Below are 19,009 nucleotides of genomic sequence, written 5' to 3'. Positions count from 1 at the left end.
TGACAATGGCAAAGCTTCACGGCTAATACATGGAGAAAAAATTGCAAACGGCACGTTAAAAAACATAATTTTGAAGATCTGCCAGAGCTCGAATGCAGATCCAAATTTGCCCAATCTAAAATGGGTAGGTGTGTTGTCAATAGCATTGATGAAAATGCGTTATGAAAAGAATCGCATCACGCACCTTAAGCCGCATGAAATGGTGACTGGAAGAACGATACCTACTCCCCGAATTAGTGACGATCGGAGACCTTCGTTAGAAATTTTACAGCAGGAGTGAACAGTTATGTTAAATAACTTTCTTAAGTTTCACAGGGCAATTTTCCATTAGCAGAAGAAGAAAAAAAGGAGATTGGAGAGGAGGACCGAAGAAGGGCCCATTCAGTGCGGTGTCACGGAGGAGCCAGACGATGATGGGAACCAAGGACTGCCAGGACCCCCACCAGACTCCCCTGGGGAGAATGATGGTGGTGGGGAATCCAGGGGAGAATCAAGTACGAGTAGGGGTACGGCAAGGAGGATACTGCCGTCTCCGATACTGGCTCTAGGCGTGATGTGCCTAGGGGGCATGGTGTTTTCTCTCCCCTATCTGTTTCTGCAGGTGCTGTTGATGATGGGGGTTGAGCCAGGCCCAAGCGGGAGGAGGTGGACACTTCCACCCAGCACTGAGGCCACTTCCAAATCCCCAGGTATCCGAGACCATGACAGCTGCCCCGAGAGACAGCCCTCCAGCCATCTCTGCAGCCAGGGGCCTCATGTACAAAGCTTGCGTACGCACAAAAATGCTGCGTACGCCACTTCTCACGCACACGTCCGGATGTACGAAGACTGACTTGAACGTGAGAATGTGCGGTCCTCCACGCAAACTTCATGTCTGGCGTACGCACATTTCCAATGTGTATCGTCAGTTGGCGACACTTAGAGGCAATGCAACGCAACAACATTAGTTGATCGCGAGTCTAGGCCTATTTGCACATATTGTGAGACGTGGGTTATTAAAAATGATAACACTTCGAAAGTAGGGCTATGTTTCTATATTTGGACACGCAACATGCGCAAATTCTACTAAGTTATGCAACAACCTATCTATAATGACAACTGTAGACTTATTAGAGGATAAGAATTAAAAGGGAATGTGAAACATAGCCTGCAGCTCCGATATTTGGTTAAGCGATTGTCGATGACTGGCTTATCAAACATTTCAGATTTTGAAGAGCTTTCCACAAAACCTGTGATAAATGGGGTCGGCGTCACGCATTTGTCCATGCCTTAACATTTGCCGAGTGTTTTCCCTCATCTCATGTTCCCTCATCTCATGTTCACCCTCTTCGATAGTTTTCATTTTAAAAGAAATACATACACTGTATGGGACAGGATCATGCATGTGAATAGATAGGCTGACTAATAAGCGCGAATATAAGCTATTTCCCTTAGTGTGATTGACTGCATAGGATACTTTGACATTCCTCGAGTAGCATTCGCATTATTGTTGTCACACTTGTGTGCAAATATAGGAATATGATCCAGAAATCGTAATGTTGTGGCGATGTGGCCTGGATCAACTCCACCTCGAGTGCGCGATGCGTGGTAGCCTACTTGGACACGATTGATTTAATGTTTTTTTTTTTTTTTAATTAATGCAGTTGTGTTGTAATGGTTCAAATGCATCAAACCCAGTTATGCAAAACCTGTCACCTACTTGCAGACTGACCAATAATTCTGCCACGGTCTCTGACCCTATAGCTAGCCACTGCTAAGCTCTGCCACTACTGTTTTTTTGTTATTAATTACAGATGATAAAAGATTCTTGCCATTTCGTTGGATACACACTTCTACCTCGCATTCGCTGGAGATAAACTTTTTTTTATTAATTTGATTCAATTATTTAATTTATAAAGCGTTCTTACGCACAGATTTGATCTTAGACCGTGCGTACGCTCAAATCCATGCCAACGTTCAGATTTATAAAAACCGTCTTTGACGTGGAAAAGTGCTTATCTCCACGTCAGGTTCAAACTTGACGTACGACCATTTCCTTGTGGTAATGCCGGGGTACTGCAAGTAATCTGAGGTCTAAGTGCGATGCATTTTCAAAATTCCAATGTTAAAAGTGAATAAACTTTTTTGAGAGGTGGATAAACTCTAATAAGAGGTGGGTAGGCCTAAACTCTATTTCTGAAATTTCAGGTGGATAAACTGCGTTTATTCGCGTTTAGCCTCCACTACATCCTTATTTGCGCTCATAGGCCTATTCCCAGCTTCGTAACAGAAAGGTAATATTTGACTGTATACAATGTAGGCTATAGATATTTTATATCATATATAGCCTACACAACCAGGGACGGAAGTTATCCTCTGAAAGCAGGGCATCTTCATATTTAGTGTTGCGTAGTGCAGAGCGCGCACCTGTTAGCTTTTTTTGACTGGCAGTGCCCAAGATCAGATGACAATACGTGAGTTGAATAATGTAGGATAAAATATAAAGGTAAGCCTAAAGCAAACAATAAAGGACAATGTTTAAGCCATTGGACATTATTGAAAGAAAATGATAGCAAAGATATGCAGAATGAATGAAAAATGAACGGCGAACTAGGCTACTTTTTCAGCAAAAACATAGCCTACCCTAAAAGAAACATTAAGCCTACATGACATATAACGCTTATAATTTAGTCCTCTGTTTTGTAGGCTAAATCAGCATATTACCCTGGGTCATGTTGGAAACGTACAGTAGCCTACTGTACCATAACGTACAGGATTATATAGGCCTAGAGGTCTTTCCTTCATAAGCTAGGCCTACCCATTTTTTTTCTACAAAGTAGGCCTAAACATACGAAATGTTGATTATTCACATTACTGCAAGCAAAAGGAATGGAAGCGAGCAGAGGACAATGGACATGGATGCATACGATCTCTTTCCAGAAAGCTTTGCTGGAAAAAACATAATTAGTTAAGCTATTCGAACTGACGCATATAGTTAACATCAGATGGCATAGGCTAGGCCTATACAATGTTTTCAATATATAATTTTACATAAGCTACAGTTTTTAGGCCATTGATTTCATTAAAACATGCTAATGATATTGATGAGGGGGTGTTACAAGGCGGAGACCTAAAACCATCCGTCTGCGCACAAGTTGACGTTCATTTGTGATTTATAATGGGCACATCTGGAAGGGTGGCGTACGCACGTTTTTTTGTGCGTACGTTCGTTTTCTCTGAATCACACGTACGATCATTTCAGAAATTATCTAAGATCAAATGAAGGATGGTTTATACGCAACCCTTTTATAAACGAGGCCCCTGGGGTTTTAGGTCTCCGCCTTGTAAACACCCCCTCATCAATATCATTAGCATATGTTTTAATGAAATCAATGGCCTAAAAGCTGTAGCTTATGTAAAATTATATATTGAAAACATTGTATAGGCCTAGCCTATGCCATCTGATGTTAACTAGCCTATATGCGTCAGTTCGAATAGCTTACCTAATTATGTTTTTTCCAGCAAAGCTTTCTGGAAAGAGATCGTATGCATCCATGTCCATTGTCCTCTGCTCGCTTTCATTCCTTTTGCTTGCAGTAATGTGAATAATCAACATTTCGTATGTTTAGGCCTACTTTGTAGAAAAAAAAATGGGTTGGCCTAGCTTAAGGAAAGACCTCTAGGCCTATATAATCCTGTACGTTATGGTACAGTAGGCTACTGTACGTTTCCAATATGACCCAGGGTAATATGCTGATTTAGCCTACAAAACAGAGGACTAAATTATAAGCGTGATATGTCATGTAGGCTTAACGTTTCTTTTAGGGTAGGCTATGTTTTTGCTGAAAAAGTAGCCTAGTTCGCCGGTCATTTTTCATTCATTCTGCATATCTTTGCTATCATTTTCTTTCAATAATGTCCAATGGCTTAAACATTGTCCTTTATTGTTTGCTTTAGGCTTACCTTTATATTTTATCCTACATTATTCAACTCACGTATTGTCAACTGATCTTGGGCACTGCCAGTCAAAAAAAGCAAACAAGTGCGCGCTCTGCACCTCTTTACGCAACACTAAATCTTTACGCAACACTAAATATGAAGATGCCCTGCTTTCAGAGGATAACTTCCGTCCCTTGGTTGTGTAGGCTATATATGATATAAAATATCTATAGCCTACATTGTATAGCTTACAGTCAAATAATACCGTTCTGTTACGAAGCCGGGAATAGGCCTATGAGCGCAAATTAGGATGTAGTGGAGGCTAAACGCGAGTAAACGCAGTTTATCCACCTCTGATATTTCAGAAATAGAGTTTAGGCCTACCCACCTCTTATTAGAGTTTATCCACCTCTCAAAAAAGTTTATTCACTTTTAACATTGAAAACTGTATGATCAAATACTATCCTATATTCCCAATACTGCACAATAACCTCCAACATTATCAAACTGTTCGAATGCCTTTTTGAATGCCTTCCTCTCCTAAACGAGGGCAATTGGACATTTGATGGTCAATATTAGATTGGTGAGAACACTAAATATACTAGATCACCTGTAAGAATGTTTCAATTATTCTATCGTAGGTCTTGGTGTTTTTTTTTTAGATATTGTGAAATAAGTAAGCTATACGTATTTTCACTTTCTTAAGTGGGCTATAGTTTTCATTAGCAGTTTTATGCCAAACCATGAAACATTAAGCTGCGTCCAAAAACGTCTTTAAAAATCTTCTGATATTGATCATGCATATGGCAAAGAAAGACATAAGATCGTTGGTCTTGGAATTTTGAAAATGCATCGCACTTGGACCTCAGATTACTTGCAGTACCCAGGCATTACCACAAGGAAATGGTCGTACGTCAAGTTTGAACCTGACTTGGAGATAAGCACTTTTCCACGTCAAAGACGGTTTTTATAAATCTGAGCGTTGGCATGGATTTGAGCGTACGCACGGTCTAAGATCAAATCTGTGCGTAAGAACGCTTTATAAATGAGGCCCCTGGTCCTTTGACCTTCCTAGTGACAGAGCAGCCGTTACAGAGGACTTCATTGAATCCTGCTGACAACGTCAGCCAAAGGATTTCACGTTCCGCTGAGTTGAAGTGGACAGCATTGGACCGCAGACTGAATAAAACTGGACTGGTTAGTGGCCAAAGAAGGGGGAGTGTGTGCAGTTGTAGGGACAGAGTCATGCTGCACATACATCCCTGGAGCAGATGAAGATATGGAGGATTGCACAAATGCAATGAACAGATCTAGGATTTGAACAAAGAAGCCCACAAATTTCTGGAAAAGGACTGACGTTCGACGTAGGTGACGTGTCAGAAATTTTTAGACCAGTAAACTCAGTGGCTGAAGAACACTTTTGGGTCACAGGGGGCACAAATTGTAGCGTTTTTTGGAAAGATACTGCTTGGAGCTGCCCTGGTGGTAGGACTGTTCTGCTGTTTTACCCAATGCTGCGGAAAAATCTGCTCCAAGACTGTGGCCAAAAAATGTATGGTCGTGGAAAATGAGTATGAAGAAATGTACCTGGACAAACACGGACATGAGAATCAAATAGTGTTGGAGGGGCTCCAGACTTATCTGGCCCTCCGGCCACCGGTTTGGTAAGAATAGGGTGGGGACCTGCGAGGCGCCCACACCTATACACGACAATAATAAATAGATGCTATGTCTGTACACACACACACACACACACACAATATTGATAGGTAACTCACAAGACATGTACCTGCACGCCCAGGTGACAGAGAAAAAAGGATAGAAGTCATGGGCTGTGACCTGATACGAATAGTCGCCTCAAAAGAGCATAGTGCGACAAGAGAGAGGTAAAAGGGATGTTGACGTATTTCTAACAAATACTCATTACGTGTAGATGAAAGGATTAGCCCTCACCTGCAAGACCATTCAGAAGAGTTGGATAGTAATGCTTGCTTGAAATGCTTGATGGCCCCGGCCCGCCGAAAAGGCGTGGCGGAGTTTGTGGCTCAGGCAGTGCCCAAGGACGGGTAAGACCCTATTTTGGTCAGCAGGGGCAACCTATGGCAGGGGCTGAAGGCCCGGCTCCATAGTGTGGCGTACACTTGTGACCGGTGACCACATTTAGCAGTATTACACATATTTGATAGTACTAGTGCATAGTCATCATTTAATCAGATTAGGTAGTGATACATTACATTTTACATTTTATATATTTTTTTTACATTTACATTTACTCTAATGAAAATTTGTATACTCATCACTTATGAAGGGTGCTACCCATACACAATGTTCCCTAGTAAATGCTCACGCGTGCCTGGATGAAAAAAAATGCCTTAGGTCACGACATGTCATTTATGCTTGCTGTAGAGTGAGGCTAGTTTAGCCTCAAAGGAGGGAATATGTGGTGTTTTTCTATGACTTAAAGGATGCATGTATGGTTTTATAAGCGTTAATATTACTGCAGTTATTATGAGACTTCAAGGCCTGTACACATCTTGAACAGACCAGACCAGCAATCAAGGAGTGGGATGCAGGAGGATACAGTAGGCTCTATGTACAGTAGGCTATGCATGACAACGGACTAAACTAAGCATGCATTTCTACTGATTAAAGGCAAAGTCAGTGAATGCGCATGACATTGTGTTTGTTTATGTTCATGTTTAGATTTAAACATCTTAGCAGATGCTTTTGTCCAAAATAACATACATTATATGTTAACCAAGGACCAAACAAAACACACCAGAGAGATAGCTCATCCCTCCATCCATCCCTCACTATTCCCAGAAATTCCACACAGTGTTTCGTTTTTGTTTGAGGGACAGGCAGTTCTTGGAGCCTGAGCTGCCTACAGAGACTGTTTTCTTATAGTATGCTCACAGGATGGGCAGCTAACGGATTGTGAGAAGATGTCTGCTGAATGTGACAAAAAATTTTCAAATTGTGTACGATTGCTGACTGCACCTTTAATTACTGAACTGTTATCCTTGAGGACATGGCATCCTTGTGCCTCACCATAGTGCAGGGGTGGACAGTAACTAAGTACATTTACTGGATTAGCTGTAGCTGTAGCTATACTTTACTTGAGTATTAATATTAATATTATTAATAATATTTTTTTACTCCACTACATTTGAAAGGCAAATACTGTTCTTTTGACTCCACTACATTTGAAATATGAGCATGAAGTATTTTTCAATAGTCCAATTTGAACTTGGCTGAATTGGCTAAATAGTGACAAGATTCTTCATCAGAACATCCATCAGAATAGCCTGAGAGAACCCCTGTGCAGCAACCTGTTAGCAATTAAACAATAAATCATCTACTCATAATTCAGTTATCTGGTTTTATATGCGGCAGTGAAATTTTTTAGATTTGTTAATAGAGAATGAATAATGATTTAAATTATATTATTGCATCCATTTGAACAGTTGCAAAGTTATGGAAATAGGTAAAATGATTTTTGTTGGATGTAAGGAACTAAAGGCCATTACATTAAAAAGAACAACTTGTACTTCTGAATACTTAAGTATTTTCAAAAGCAAGTACTTCTGTACTTCAACTTCAGTAAAAATGTGATTTAGCAACTTCCACTTGCATTGGAGTAATAATTTGATAAGGTGTGTTGATACTTTCACTTAAGTAAAGGAATTGTGTACTTCGTCCACCTCTGCAATAGTGTAGTGGTTGATTACCAAACTTTTTATGCCAGGCCCCTCTGACAACAACAACGGGGAAAAAAATTCACTAAGCTAAAAAATAGATTCACTTTTAGCCTTTAAGTTCACTACCTGTACTTCTATAAGATTATTCCTTGTTACACAAGAACTTTACTCAGAGCATTAATCCCTCCTAAAAAGTCACACTGCATCCTTGGACACAGATAGCTAATGATATAGGTATAGTTTATGTATTATTGAATATTGAAAGCCACACACACACACACATACAGTACATGCATGCCAAACGAGATTAGTAATATCAATATATAACAACAACAATAAACTCAGAGGATATATTTTCAACCCATACGGTGGTCATGTGCACCCAGTCTTGATATCAACAGATTGTGCACAAGGCATGCCAAGAGGTCATTTATAGGGTGTGTAAATGTCACCCCCAGAAAAATGACCAATGGCCTCCTGGGTTGAAGAGTTTGCTTCATCCCTTTGATCCAAGTTAGTATTCTGTAACTGGAGAGTCCCCTTTGATCCCAGAGGAGAGGCTAAATCATCTCTGTGTCGAGTGGTAGCCCTTCACGGGGATCCGTTTAGCGTTCTTTATGCAAGTACTAAACAATGAAATGAGTCGTCTGACCCATGTAAACTCAGGTATTGTAATTTGTGATATTATCTGACCAATTTAAATTGTAAGGGGATTGTGCAAAGGATGAACTCGAGTGTGTTGAGAGCGTCAAAGTAAGAGTGTGAGAGTGTGACAGCGGCGTGTTCCCCTGCTTTTTCTTGAATAGATTCTGACCTCTCCCAATAGCCTACATGGCACGGCTTTGATTCTGTAATGTTTGGCGATGTCCAGTAGATGTCACCCACATGCAAATGGAAACATCTCTCGTCTGAATGTGCTGCAGGGTTCAGGGCCAGGGTTGAACGTGTCTTTGAAGAAGTAACTGGGCCGTACACCTGGGTGGAGTTCTTACCATAGTTTAATACCCTTTGTAATTGGTTGTGTATATGCGTGAATAAAGCAGCGGTTTGCGACAAGCAGTCTGCACGTCCACTCTTACATCATATTAGGTAACAGGAAGTGCTGTTAAAGGAGGAAGTTTTACTTTTAGGGAACAAATAATAGGGTAAAATGAACTAGCCTATTTTGTATTACAATCACAGCTATGGCCTATAGGCCTATTGAGGTAGACATTTTAGATGTTGTTGAATGGATATAAAAGTATTTAGAAATGTTGATTTTATAGTTCCATAAGGTTTAATATCCGATGGTTTAATGTTTATGTTTTCAATGAAACTACCAAAGAAGTGCAAGTGAAAAGTCATTTAAATGGCAATATTTGGTTCAACAACATGGAATAGTATTATTTATCTTTCGTACTGGTTATCTTTTCATATTACTGTGATGCGTTATGATGGGACACATCGTTCATAAGGTAGCCTATGGATTATTGGGAAGAAAACGTCTTTGGTCATTTTTAGAGAGCAGATGTTTGACTCAGTCACCGTGGACATTTAACTGTTACTTTTGGAGTCAAAATAGCAACAAATGTGAGCTTTCAGTCTAAGTCTACATGCTGATGCGTGTGTGTGCGTGCGTGTGTTCGTGCGCGCGCGCACACATATGTTTGAGAGAGAGAGAGAGAGTTAGTGTAGATTTATGTGTGAGCTGAGTGATGGATTGCAGATTGAAAGAATGTCTGTTACCGAATGAATGAGAAGTGACCATTCAGTTTTCAAAATATTATAGGTTATTAGGCAAGAAGGACCGTTATTCTTTGTATTTACCTCAGGGGTGCATGTGGTATTAGAAAGGTAACCTGTTCTATGCAAAGCACTAGGAACTCCTACACTTCTAAACTATTATTCAATAAGGACAACGTCTCAAATTGTGTATGCTATAAATTCATGCGTAATCAAAATGTTATCATAAAATCTCTGAGCACAGCGGGCATTTGACAGCTTTGAAAGGACGCTATGGGTGGTGATGAGTATTTGAGGTGCGTTTCTAGGGGGAGGGGCCACCCTTTCTTCCCTGTCCTGATAGATAAGTATTAGACCCCCTTGAAAAAGTGATCACATTCTATACACAACCCATAGCCTACTGTTGCCTTGTTTGGTGAAGAAGGGAATTCAAGATGCAGTCCCTAATTTCATCTTTTTTCATGGCATTCTTTTTTGAAATGAGCTATGGTGGAGGTAAGTTTATTGCATATATTTATATCAACATCTCACAGATGTGTCTGTATGTATTCATTAACATTTATGCTATAGTTATCAAGGAATATGACATTTCAAAGCAGATTCGTTTGTGGCTACTTATGAGCAGTGTCAATAGTTTGCAATCTTCACATTAGTATTTTAATTAATTGAACCATTAAGATTTCCCATTCTCTATTGTTCTATGATTACAGTCAAATTGAAACCTGTTAGCTGATTAAAGGCTTCTTTCTGAAGTGTTTTGTAGACATTCAATTGTATATTTCATAATGTGCAAATGCACACAAAAACTAAAGAAATGCTTTTATACTTTTGAAATACATGTCTTTATCAAATGTAGGCTATATCTCCAAACTTGCATCGACAGAATGTCAACAGTCGATGAACGTGATATCTGACGCAGAGACTAGATAGGCTACATAGGCAGGGATATACCTACGCAGTATTTTCTTATTTTGCAGTTACGACTGGATGAAATAGCAGAATAGCCTATGCCACTTCAGAGCTTAGTAACATGTATCACAATGTCTTAGGCTACATGTTATTAGACCCCTGAACATAAACACCTTATGAAGTACCTAAAGTCCTGGTACCATCTCTATCGTGGAAAATGTTGTAACGCTCGTATTTTAGCCACCTCTAATAGTCAGAATTCACATGCATTTCTCCCAGTCCAAGACGTCAAGAATATTAGCAATGTTGATCTAATGAGACATATATTCCCCACGTCACTTGTTTCCAAGGACACCTAAATGTCACAATAAACATGCTGTGTCATATCAGTCAAAGAAAGGAAAATTCGATCCCAAACATTTTAAAATAATAATAGATGCTTCATCTAAGAACAATACAATATTTTATAGAACACTATACCGATTTCCCATTGCTCTCCACTCGAATCATATAATGACTTGAATTCGTGTTCATTCATTCCCCGCTGTGCACCTGCACTCCCTCTTTTGGTGGATTTCTGTACGAGCCAATGAGACAGATTTGCGTGTTGGCAACAGCGGAGCGCAGGAACCTAGCTTACTCCATAGCGCAGCGTGATAACGGCGCCGGTGAAATGAACACTGGCAGCGGACACAAGTCACATCCATTCATTGTTGCATTTATTCAGCCATTATTGATTTGCTGCGGTACAAAAAAAAAACGTTTACTCCAGTTCCCTGCGGCTGTTGTGACAACAGCGACAAGTGAAATTACAAAAGTTTTGAAAGGAGATTTGTTCCCTTTTCTTATATATGTGTGATCTCGTTCCTGAACAAAACTGAGATATTTCGGTTACATAGGTAGACGCAATGAATAGGCACGCAACAGTCACTCGGCACCCCTGCAGTCACTATCCCTAAATTCATAGACAAAATACGCGCTAACTGCACTGTCACTTTCTTGCGACCACAAGGGTATATAATGTCGCAGTGATAACAAATCTCTCCACAATATCGACTAGATTCTCATATGGCTACAAGAGCGCAAGGAGAGAAATATGGCATAATGATGACTCCCAAAACTAACGTGTCTGGCGGGTATAGGTAGCCATTCTCTTCTTGCTATATAACGCACACGATCAATGTATATAGCCAGACTTGTTTTGTCTGCTGGCCCCAGTTTAGCTTATTGTATGTAATGTATATTTTTGTTTAAACACGTGCAGGAGCGCGAAAGCCTTGATCCCTCTGAATTGAGCTAAGGGAGAGCTCTACCTCACAGAGACCGTCTATAATTATTTTCTGAACTAGACGAAGTGCAGATAAGAATGTTTATTTTCTTATCTTTTTCCTTTGCTTTTCTTTGTCGGTTTCCTACTTCTTGGTCATTCAAATGGTTCCTCGTGGGATTTCGCTCTGTACTATTGAGACCCATTGTTCAGTGTTACTTTGCTCGCGGTGCAGCTAGAGATCAAAGTGAAACAGCTTTAGCGGATAGCGACAGTGAATAACTGAATAATGTCACGGAGTGAATAGGGAACAAATTTGACAATTTTCCAACTAACTGGCTCATTCCCATTGCATTGAAATGCTATTTTTCTAACAATATACTTCTAACAGAAATGCCATCAGTGTTGGGTAAGAGATAAGTCTCAATATTTCATTTGAATCAGTTGGTTGGTTGGTTGGTTGGTTGGGTAGCGTTTAGGGACATCTCATATGTGAGGATGCATTCAGATGTGATAGCAAATCTAGAAACTTCTTAAGGTATGTGACCAAAGAGGCTGAAAAACGGTTGAGGATGGATAAGGCCAAGGATAAACTTTTGTAAACGCCTTCACACACCCATATATCCCCATCTTGTTGAGGACATAGCATAACGGATTTCATATACCGCACACTATGGTAGGAGTGGCTCCTCTGGGCTCTCTGTCTGTCTGTCTGCCTGTCTATTGTGAAAAGAATGGCAGGTCAGGTATAGGTTTTGTGCAGATTATATAGCTTCACAGAGGGAAAACACAGTAAGTTTAAGTTTGTTTCATGTCATTCTTGTCCCTCCATAGGCATATTTAACAACAAGCAAAATTATTGAACTACGCTGTTCACTTTTGCACTACATTGCACACACGCTACCATAGCACCTTATATATATATATATATATATATATATATATATATATATATAATTCATAGGACTTACCTATGCCATGACACCAGAGGAAATTCTAAGCTTGTGTCTGCTACTAAAATGTGTGTGTGTGTATGTGTGAGGGGGGTGCTCTACCCCTCTTTTTCAATGGCATATGTTTTTCATAAATAGTCTTTTTCTGAGATAGGAATGTTGGTGCAAAAAAAAAGTGAAATTTGGAACTTTGTGAAATATTAACACACGCAAACAAACCATCGGAATGCGACCCCTAGAGTAGAAGAGGGTTGAGCTCTGTATACATTGAGATAACGCAGTAAGATAAAGTCACTGCCCACAACTTGTGTGTCTTGCGTGAGATGCTAAAACAATGGGATGAATTCCTGTGTATTTGGGCACTTTGTATGGCCGGGGATAACAGTTGACTTTTGGGCAAAGTGGAAACAATTCCTTGTTTGCAAAAGGGGAAACAAAATAAATATTGATTACATATTTGAAAAATATGATTGAAATCTAAAATAAATAATAACAAAAGTGGTTAAACTTCCAGCGGAAATAAGTCAAGAGTCCTTCCTATGTCCCGGAAATGTGTTTTCCCAAATTCAATTGTTTTAATTGTTTTTCTTTGACAAGTATTGAGTATGATTATTGTCATTCAGTCATTGTAACTAGATAAACCCTGTGATAGTTGTGGGAGAGTAATTTTAGGAACGTTTGGGTGGGTGTGTTCTTCATATCTGTTCTATGTTGCATTTTTGGCTTCATGTTGTTCTAAACCCAATTGAACAAGTCATCAATATCATCAATGACTTGCCAACAAAAAAATCTCAGATTTTGAATAGCTGTCAAATTCTCATATGAAATCTCATTTTTGAGCCACGTGCAAATTAAAAGATGATTAATTAGAACTATCAGATAACCCATTGTAAATTTGTTTTAGGAACTTTTCAATGGATGTGTTCTTCACTGTTGTTGTTCTTCATGCTGCAATTTTGGCTTGGAGCCTCATGTTGTTCCAAACCCAATTGGATACGTCATCAGTGTCATCAGTGACTTACATTCTTTAAAGAGGATTTTGGGAAAGCATTCTGTTAAACTTCAATAGCTGTCAAATTCTCATATAATTTTAAGCTGTTAATGAAAAGATGATTCATGAGACAGCATGACCAAGATCCTGGAAATCCAACAGCTCTGATTGTCAATGATAGATTGAGATTGTATTGAATCCCTTACTGTATATTAATAGACTTGTGTTTTTCTCTCTCTCAAGATTGGTGCTACCAAAGTCAATCACCTTGTGAGACGCATTGTAAGGGTGAGTTCAGCTGTCCTAGTTTGTATTTAGAAATAGGACTTTTGCAAGTTATTAGAAATTGAACACAAACACAAATCCAATTACCTACTCTGTATGCTCCCACCTGTTTAGTCCAACTAACCCTAGGCTATATTTGTTACTCCTGAAGGACCCCTTGAGTGGCATGAGGTCAATCCAGAGTGTGGACGCCAGAGGCAGTCTCCCATTAACATTGTGACCAAGAAGACCCTGCCTGATGAACGCCTCACGCCCTTCCAGTTCAAGGGCTACGAGCACGCCTTCAAACCCACCCTCAAAAACAACGGCCACTCTGGTGAGTACTGTTTTCTTTGCTTTATCCTGGGATAACTCTCTGGAATTCTCCTGTCACCCTATCTCTGTATGCATATGGTGTGCACGAGGTGTGTCCCTTTGTTGTCACTGGAAAATATATGATCTTCGCAACCTATGTAGCCTACATCCTAGCCTAATGGAAAGACAAACTTGAACTTACTGTAGCACTACTGCCAGGGGTGACCTTGAGGATGGGAATGTCCTGCTAGATAATGCAGTGACATCACATCCTGCTGGGCAGCTCAAGGTCAAGCTCTAGACATCACTCAAGACTTTCACCTTCAATTCAAAGTTCATATCTTTAAAATCATTAGAAGTCCATCTGAAAAACATCTGAGGTCATCATAACATCACCATGACACCATGGGTTTGATTGTGTTTACACCTGCAGTGAAGGTGGAGATCAAGCATGAGGCAAATGTGCGTGGAGGAGACTTGGATGGGGTCTACAAGGCTGTCCAGTTCCATCTGCACTGGGGCAAGAATGGCGGGCCGGGGTCAGAGCACACAGTGGATGGGGAGCAGTACCCTATGGAGGTGAGTTAAAGCAGGGCCGTAGTCACCATAGACATTGAGGGGGACGTGTCCCCCCCAATATTCAAATATGACCAAAATGTCCCCCCCAATATACGGACATAGAAAAATAAATAAAGAAAAAAAACTCTACAGGAAACCAACAACCACCACCATCTGAAATGTAATCAAACAAAAATAACGCACAAATGAGTGACCTAGTGATGGTTCCAGAGTAGCCTACACCCCTGAGTGGTTTGACCTGGTGTTTTTTTCTGTTTTTCTAGGGTGACCTGATTGTGTTCTCTTTTGTGAAAAAGAGGACATAAGAGAAAACACTGCCTCAAAAGGCTATTTTGAACTTATTTGTGAACGACAGAGAAAAACGCAATGCAATTTCGCTGTAAACACATTTGAGGCTCTAGAATAACAAAATTCTGGACGATTTGTAAGGTCTCAAAGAGGACATGTCCTGGAAAAAGAGCACATCTGGTCACCCTAGTTTTTCGTTAGTGGCGTGCGCTATCAAAAGCTTCCATTTGCTGCACCCTACCAAAGATCCTTGATTACTGTACTAGCTCCGCTTTAACCCTCTCTGACCCTACTGCGGTGAGGTAGGGCTGGCAACAATATCAAAGCTCACAATTCTCACAAAACTTGTTGGAAAGGTGTAGCACAGGCTAAGGAAATCCCATACATTTTTGGAGCCGATCAGACTCAAAGGGAACTTTGAAACATTTTCCATATTATAACCTATTTTCGCAATGATAGCGAAAGTAAAAAGTTTTATTTTAATTGATGAATTTGTGCAAGCCTGTGTCATTCATTTCTTTCACATGTCTTACAACATAAATAATGCATTCATATGCTAGTACTAATGCCAGGAATTACCCTGTTTAGGCCTCTTAGAAATGGTTGTTGCATCTTGCATATTATTTAGATGCGCACTCGATCGCGCATCCATGCAGGCAAAACGTAGGAATCAAATGTGGCGACGGCACAGAAGTTGGAAAAAACATTGTAACAACTTGTTTGTGATTTTTTATTATATTTTTTGCATGGCCCTCAGACCCCACCACAGATTTGGTCCCCCCCCAATGTTGACATCATGACTACGGCCTTGAGTTAAAGCCAAGTCGAGGCACACTACAGTACGTGCTTGGATATGTTTTAAATAAGATGTCAAATCTAACAACGGTAATGGATGGTATGAAAGTCCCGTTTCATTGTACTAAGATAGGAGAGGCATGGAGTCCTCCAAAGTGCTTACACTCATCCAATCGTCCCATATTTGTCTACTTTGACTGCAATGATACTATGGTATATAGTCGGCGCAGTTGTGCTGGATTTGTGTCTAATGATTCTCCTTCCTGTTTGTATCTGTAGCTGCATATTGTTCACATGAAGGAAAAATACAGCTCTCTTGGTGATGCCCTGAAGGACCCCAGTGGTGTAGCAGTTCTTGGGTTCTTCTACGAGGTCAGTCTGCAAAACTAATATAAATATATGATACAGTACTTTTGCGTTATAAGATATAGCTAATGGATTTAGGATGTTATATAAACACATTTTTTCTTTTTCTTATGCCAGCCGTCAACAGCTGTCAATAGAAATTATGAACCTTTCATATCAACTCTGGGAAGCGTCGTTAACAAAGGTGAATATAAATGCACTTAAACTCAGCTCCTAAATGAAAAAAGTCTATCACAAGCCAGAGAAACGACATTGACATTTTTCATCTGCCTGCAGATGCCGTAGCAGAATTCCCACATTCCGTTTCCCTACATCAGCTCATCCTCAGCGAGGTCAACATGACCAGCTACTACCGCTACTTGGGCTCTCTTACCACCCCGGGCTGTACAGAGGCTGTGGTCTGGACTGTGTTTGAGCATGCCATCCCCCTTGCCAAGAGCCAGGTGCGGCACACTCACACCACCAGCAGAAAGAAAGCGATCACATGCAGAACAGCAGAGCACGGCCTGGGCAGGCAGGAGACCTTAGTAATGCACAATAAATGAAGCATATCTCTTAGGGCAGACAGCACACCAAGTTTCCCACCCGCACGTACACCTGCGCAAGTCCTACTGGTTAGTACAGTGTTAGTTCAGATATTTCAAAGACATTACACTGATTGTGTTTAAGCAATCCTGCCGGTGTGAGTCCTGACTGTATGAGAGGCCGGTCTCTTGTGTTTTTCTGCTCTAAGATTCTCACAGTCAATGGGCCCTGTAGATTTACTGATCTCATTCCCTTGGTCGTTCCACTGTCTGAGTTCAAATGAAAGGGGACAGGTGTTTTTAGGTAATGGCCCCCAGACTCTGGAGCAGTTATTTATTGGGACTGTTCCCCAGTTTCAGCTTTTAAAACTGCTCATAAAACTTATTTTTATGAAACTGCATACATCACAGATTGTGTTGAGTGTTTATGGGTTTCTTCTAATGTGTCCTTTTATTGCTTGTATTATGCTCACATATCATTTTTTATTTATTTTAACATCAGTTGATCATCATTTGCAAATTATATCATACGTTTCTTTCATTATTCTTTATTATGATGTTGTTATCGTTGTGTGTATTTTTAATTCTCACATAAAGTTTTATAACCTGACTGTTCAACACTTTACCAACCCCTCAACAATACTTCTGTTTATCCCCTCACAGCTCAGTGAATTCTCCAGACTAAAGTTCGACGGTGGGAAAAGCATGGTCGACACATTCCGGCCGGTGCAGCCACTCAACGGACGGCTGGTGTACCGATCGGGCAGCGCTACCGTTCTGTCCAGCGCCACCCTCCTGGTGGGTGCTGTGGTCATGGCCCTCCGCCTGTCTCACCCCAACTAAGGGGGGGGGGGGGGTTGAGGTTCCAACCAGGGCGCACCGTATCCACGCATGAACACAATGAGTTCTTACCGAGTCTCCCAAACCAAGTAACCAAAACCAGTGAAGCAATCAAAAACACTACAACCCCACCACCTCCCCCCCCTCTGAAAATTAGCACATCTCCGCGTGATTTGCAAGCCATAGGCCCCTTGCAGATTAATAACAAGTCAATTAGATGAAGCCCAAGTGGCTGTTAGATAACACCCCCCAACCCCCACCCCCACCACACCAACCGTTCAGGTGGGCACGTGCAGGAGAAGCTGCCGCTCACTTATGTCAGACCTACGGGCTTTGCATGGCTTGAATGGAAGGAGTGAAAAGCTCATCGCTATCAATAGGCGCGCTCTTAAACCCTTTCCAGTTCTGGCTCCAGGCATTTGGGAAAAGGGGGACGAGAATGCATGACCTCGCTCGTACACTGCCAAGTATGCACAAACACACAAATACACATACACTCACTCATACACACACACACACACACACACAGGGAGAGACAGAGAGAAAAACAGACAGAGAGAGAGAGAGGCAGATGCACAAATACACACACAAACACATACGTACACATACATACACACACACACAGTAACACACAAAGCAAGGGAGAAACCACACAGACACACACATGCAGAGAGAGAGAGAGAGAGAGAGAGAGAGAAGTACACACACACACACACACACACACACACACACACACACACACACACACACACACACACACACACACACACACACTAAACGGAGCCGTCAACATAGCCATTCCCGAGCTACAGCCTGGGGGGGGAGAGGGCTAAATTTGGGTCGGATCACCTCGCGGTGTGAATCACCGGGCACACAAAAGGGCGCAGGCTGTGCGACACATGAGGAACGCTTCCACGCCGTTCTGAGCCGAGTTGCAGAGATGCCTCCCGTGTCACCCGCAGGACTTTCAGGAGGTGATGATGCAGAGCTGGGGGTTGTGAGTCCATCTAACACCTCTCTTGCACCCCCATACACACACACACACACACACACACACACACACACAATCTGCTGAAAATAGATCAGGCGTTCACACATGACACGTATTAACGCTTAATGTTATGAGAGGATTCCTAAAAAGGCAGGTTTCTTACTGAACAACAAATAACAAAAAGGGAGGGGAGCGTTCAGAACTGAAACGATACAAGGTGAGAGATAGTTCCATAAGCAGATGAGTGAAAAACTGGAATTTAGGCCTTCAAGTCATTTAGCATACCCTTCAGTCGAGTGCCCAAGAGTGCCCATGAACATAGCCGTGCTGAACCAATGTTGTGATAACAGTGAGATTCCGTAATAAGTGTTTCTTAGGGAGTCTTTGCATGTTTTGCCAGGTGTTCTGTCCTGTTATGAAGGAAATGGGTAGACATTTGCGACTGAAATGACCATGTTATGTTCAGAACAAACTCCACCAGGTGCTTTCTGTTTGCCCATCTTGTCCATACACTACATTTCCCCATGTTTGAGAACACATGAATTGTGTTTATGACTTGCTTAACAGGGTCTCGGATGCACTGAAT

The 19,009-nt window shown here is 41.1% G+C and overlaps 1 protein-coding gene across 1 annotated transcript; it reads left to right on the top strand.

Annotated features, from left to right (window-relative positions):
• Positions 1 to 413: 413 nt before the first annotated feature.
• Positions 414 to 17,932, top strand: ca4a (carbonic anhydrase IV a). Its single transcript, XM_076274983.1, has 9 exons — positions 414 to 494; positions 602 to 689; positions 13,705 to 13,749; positions 13,898 to 14,062; positions 14,474 to 14,619; positions 15,982 to 16,074; positions 16,186 to 16,252; positions 16,345 to 16,511; positions 17,256 to 17,932. The coding sequence occupies exons 1-9, from the start codon at positions 414 to 416 to the stop codon at positions 17,433 to 17,435; spliced, it is 1,032 nt and encodes a 343-aa protein (XP_076131098.1). The 3' UTR covers positions 17,436 to 17,932.
• Positions 17,933 to 19,009: the final 1,077 nt, after the last annotated feature.

This window comes from Alosa pseudoharengus, unplaced genomic scaffold, assembly GCF_046254945.1.
Source record: "Alosa pseudoharengus isolate Yale_2024_CS ecotype anadromous, Long Island Sound unplaced genomic scaffold, YU_APseudo_1.1 YU_APseudo_1.1_scf_8, whole genome shotgun sequence".
Lineage (NCBI taxonomy): Eukaryota > Metazoa > Chordata > Actinopteri > Clupeiformes > Clupeidae > Alosa > Alosa pseudoharengus.
The sequence above is the reverse complement of the archived record's forward strand: the minus strand, read 5'-3'. Positions and strand labels throughout refer to the sequence as shown.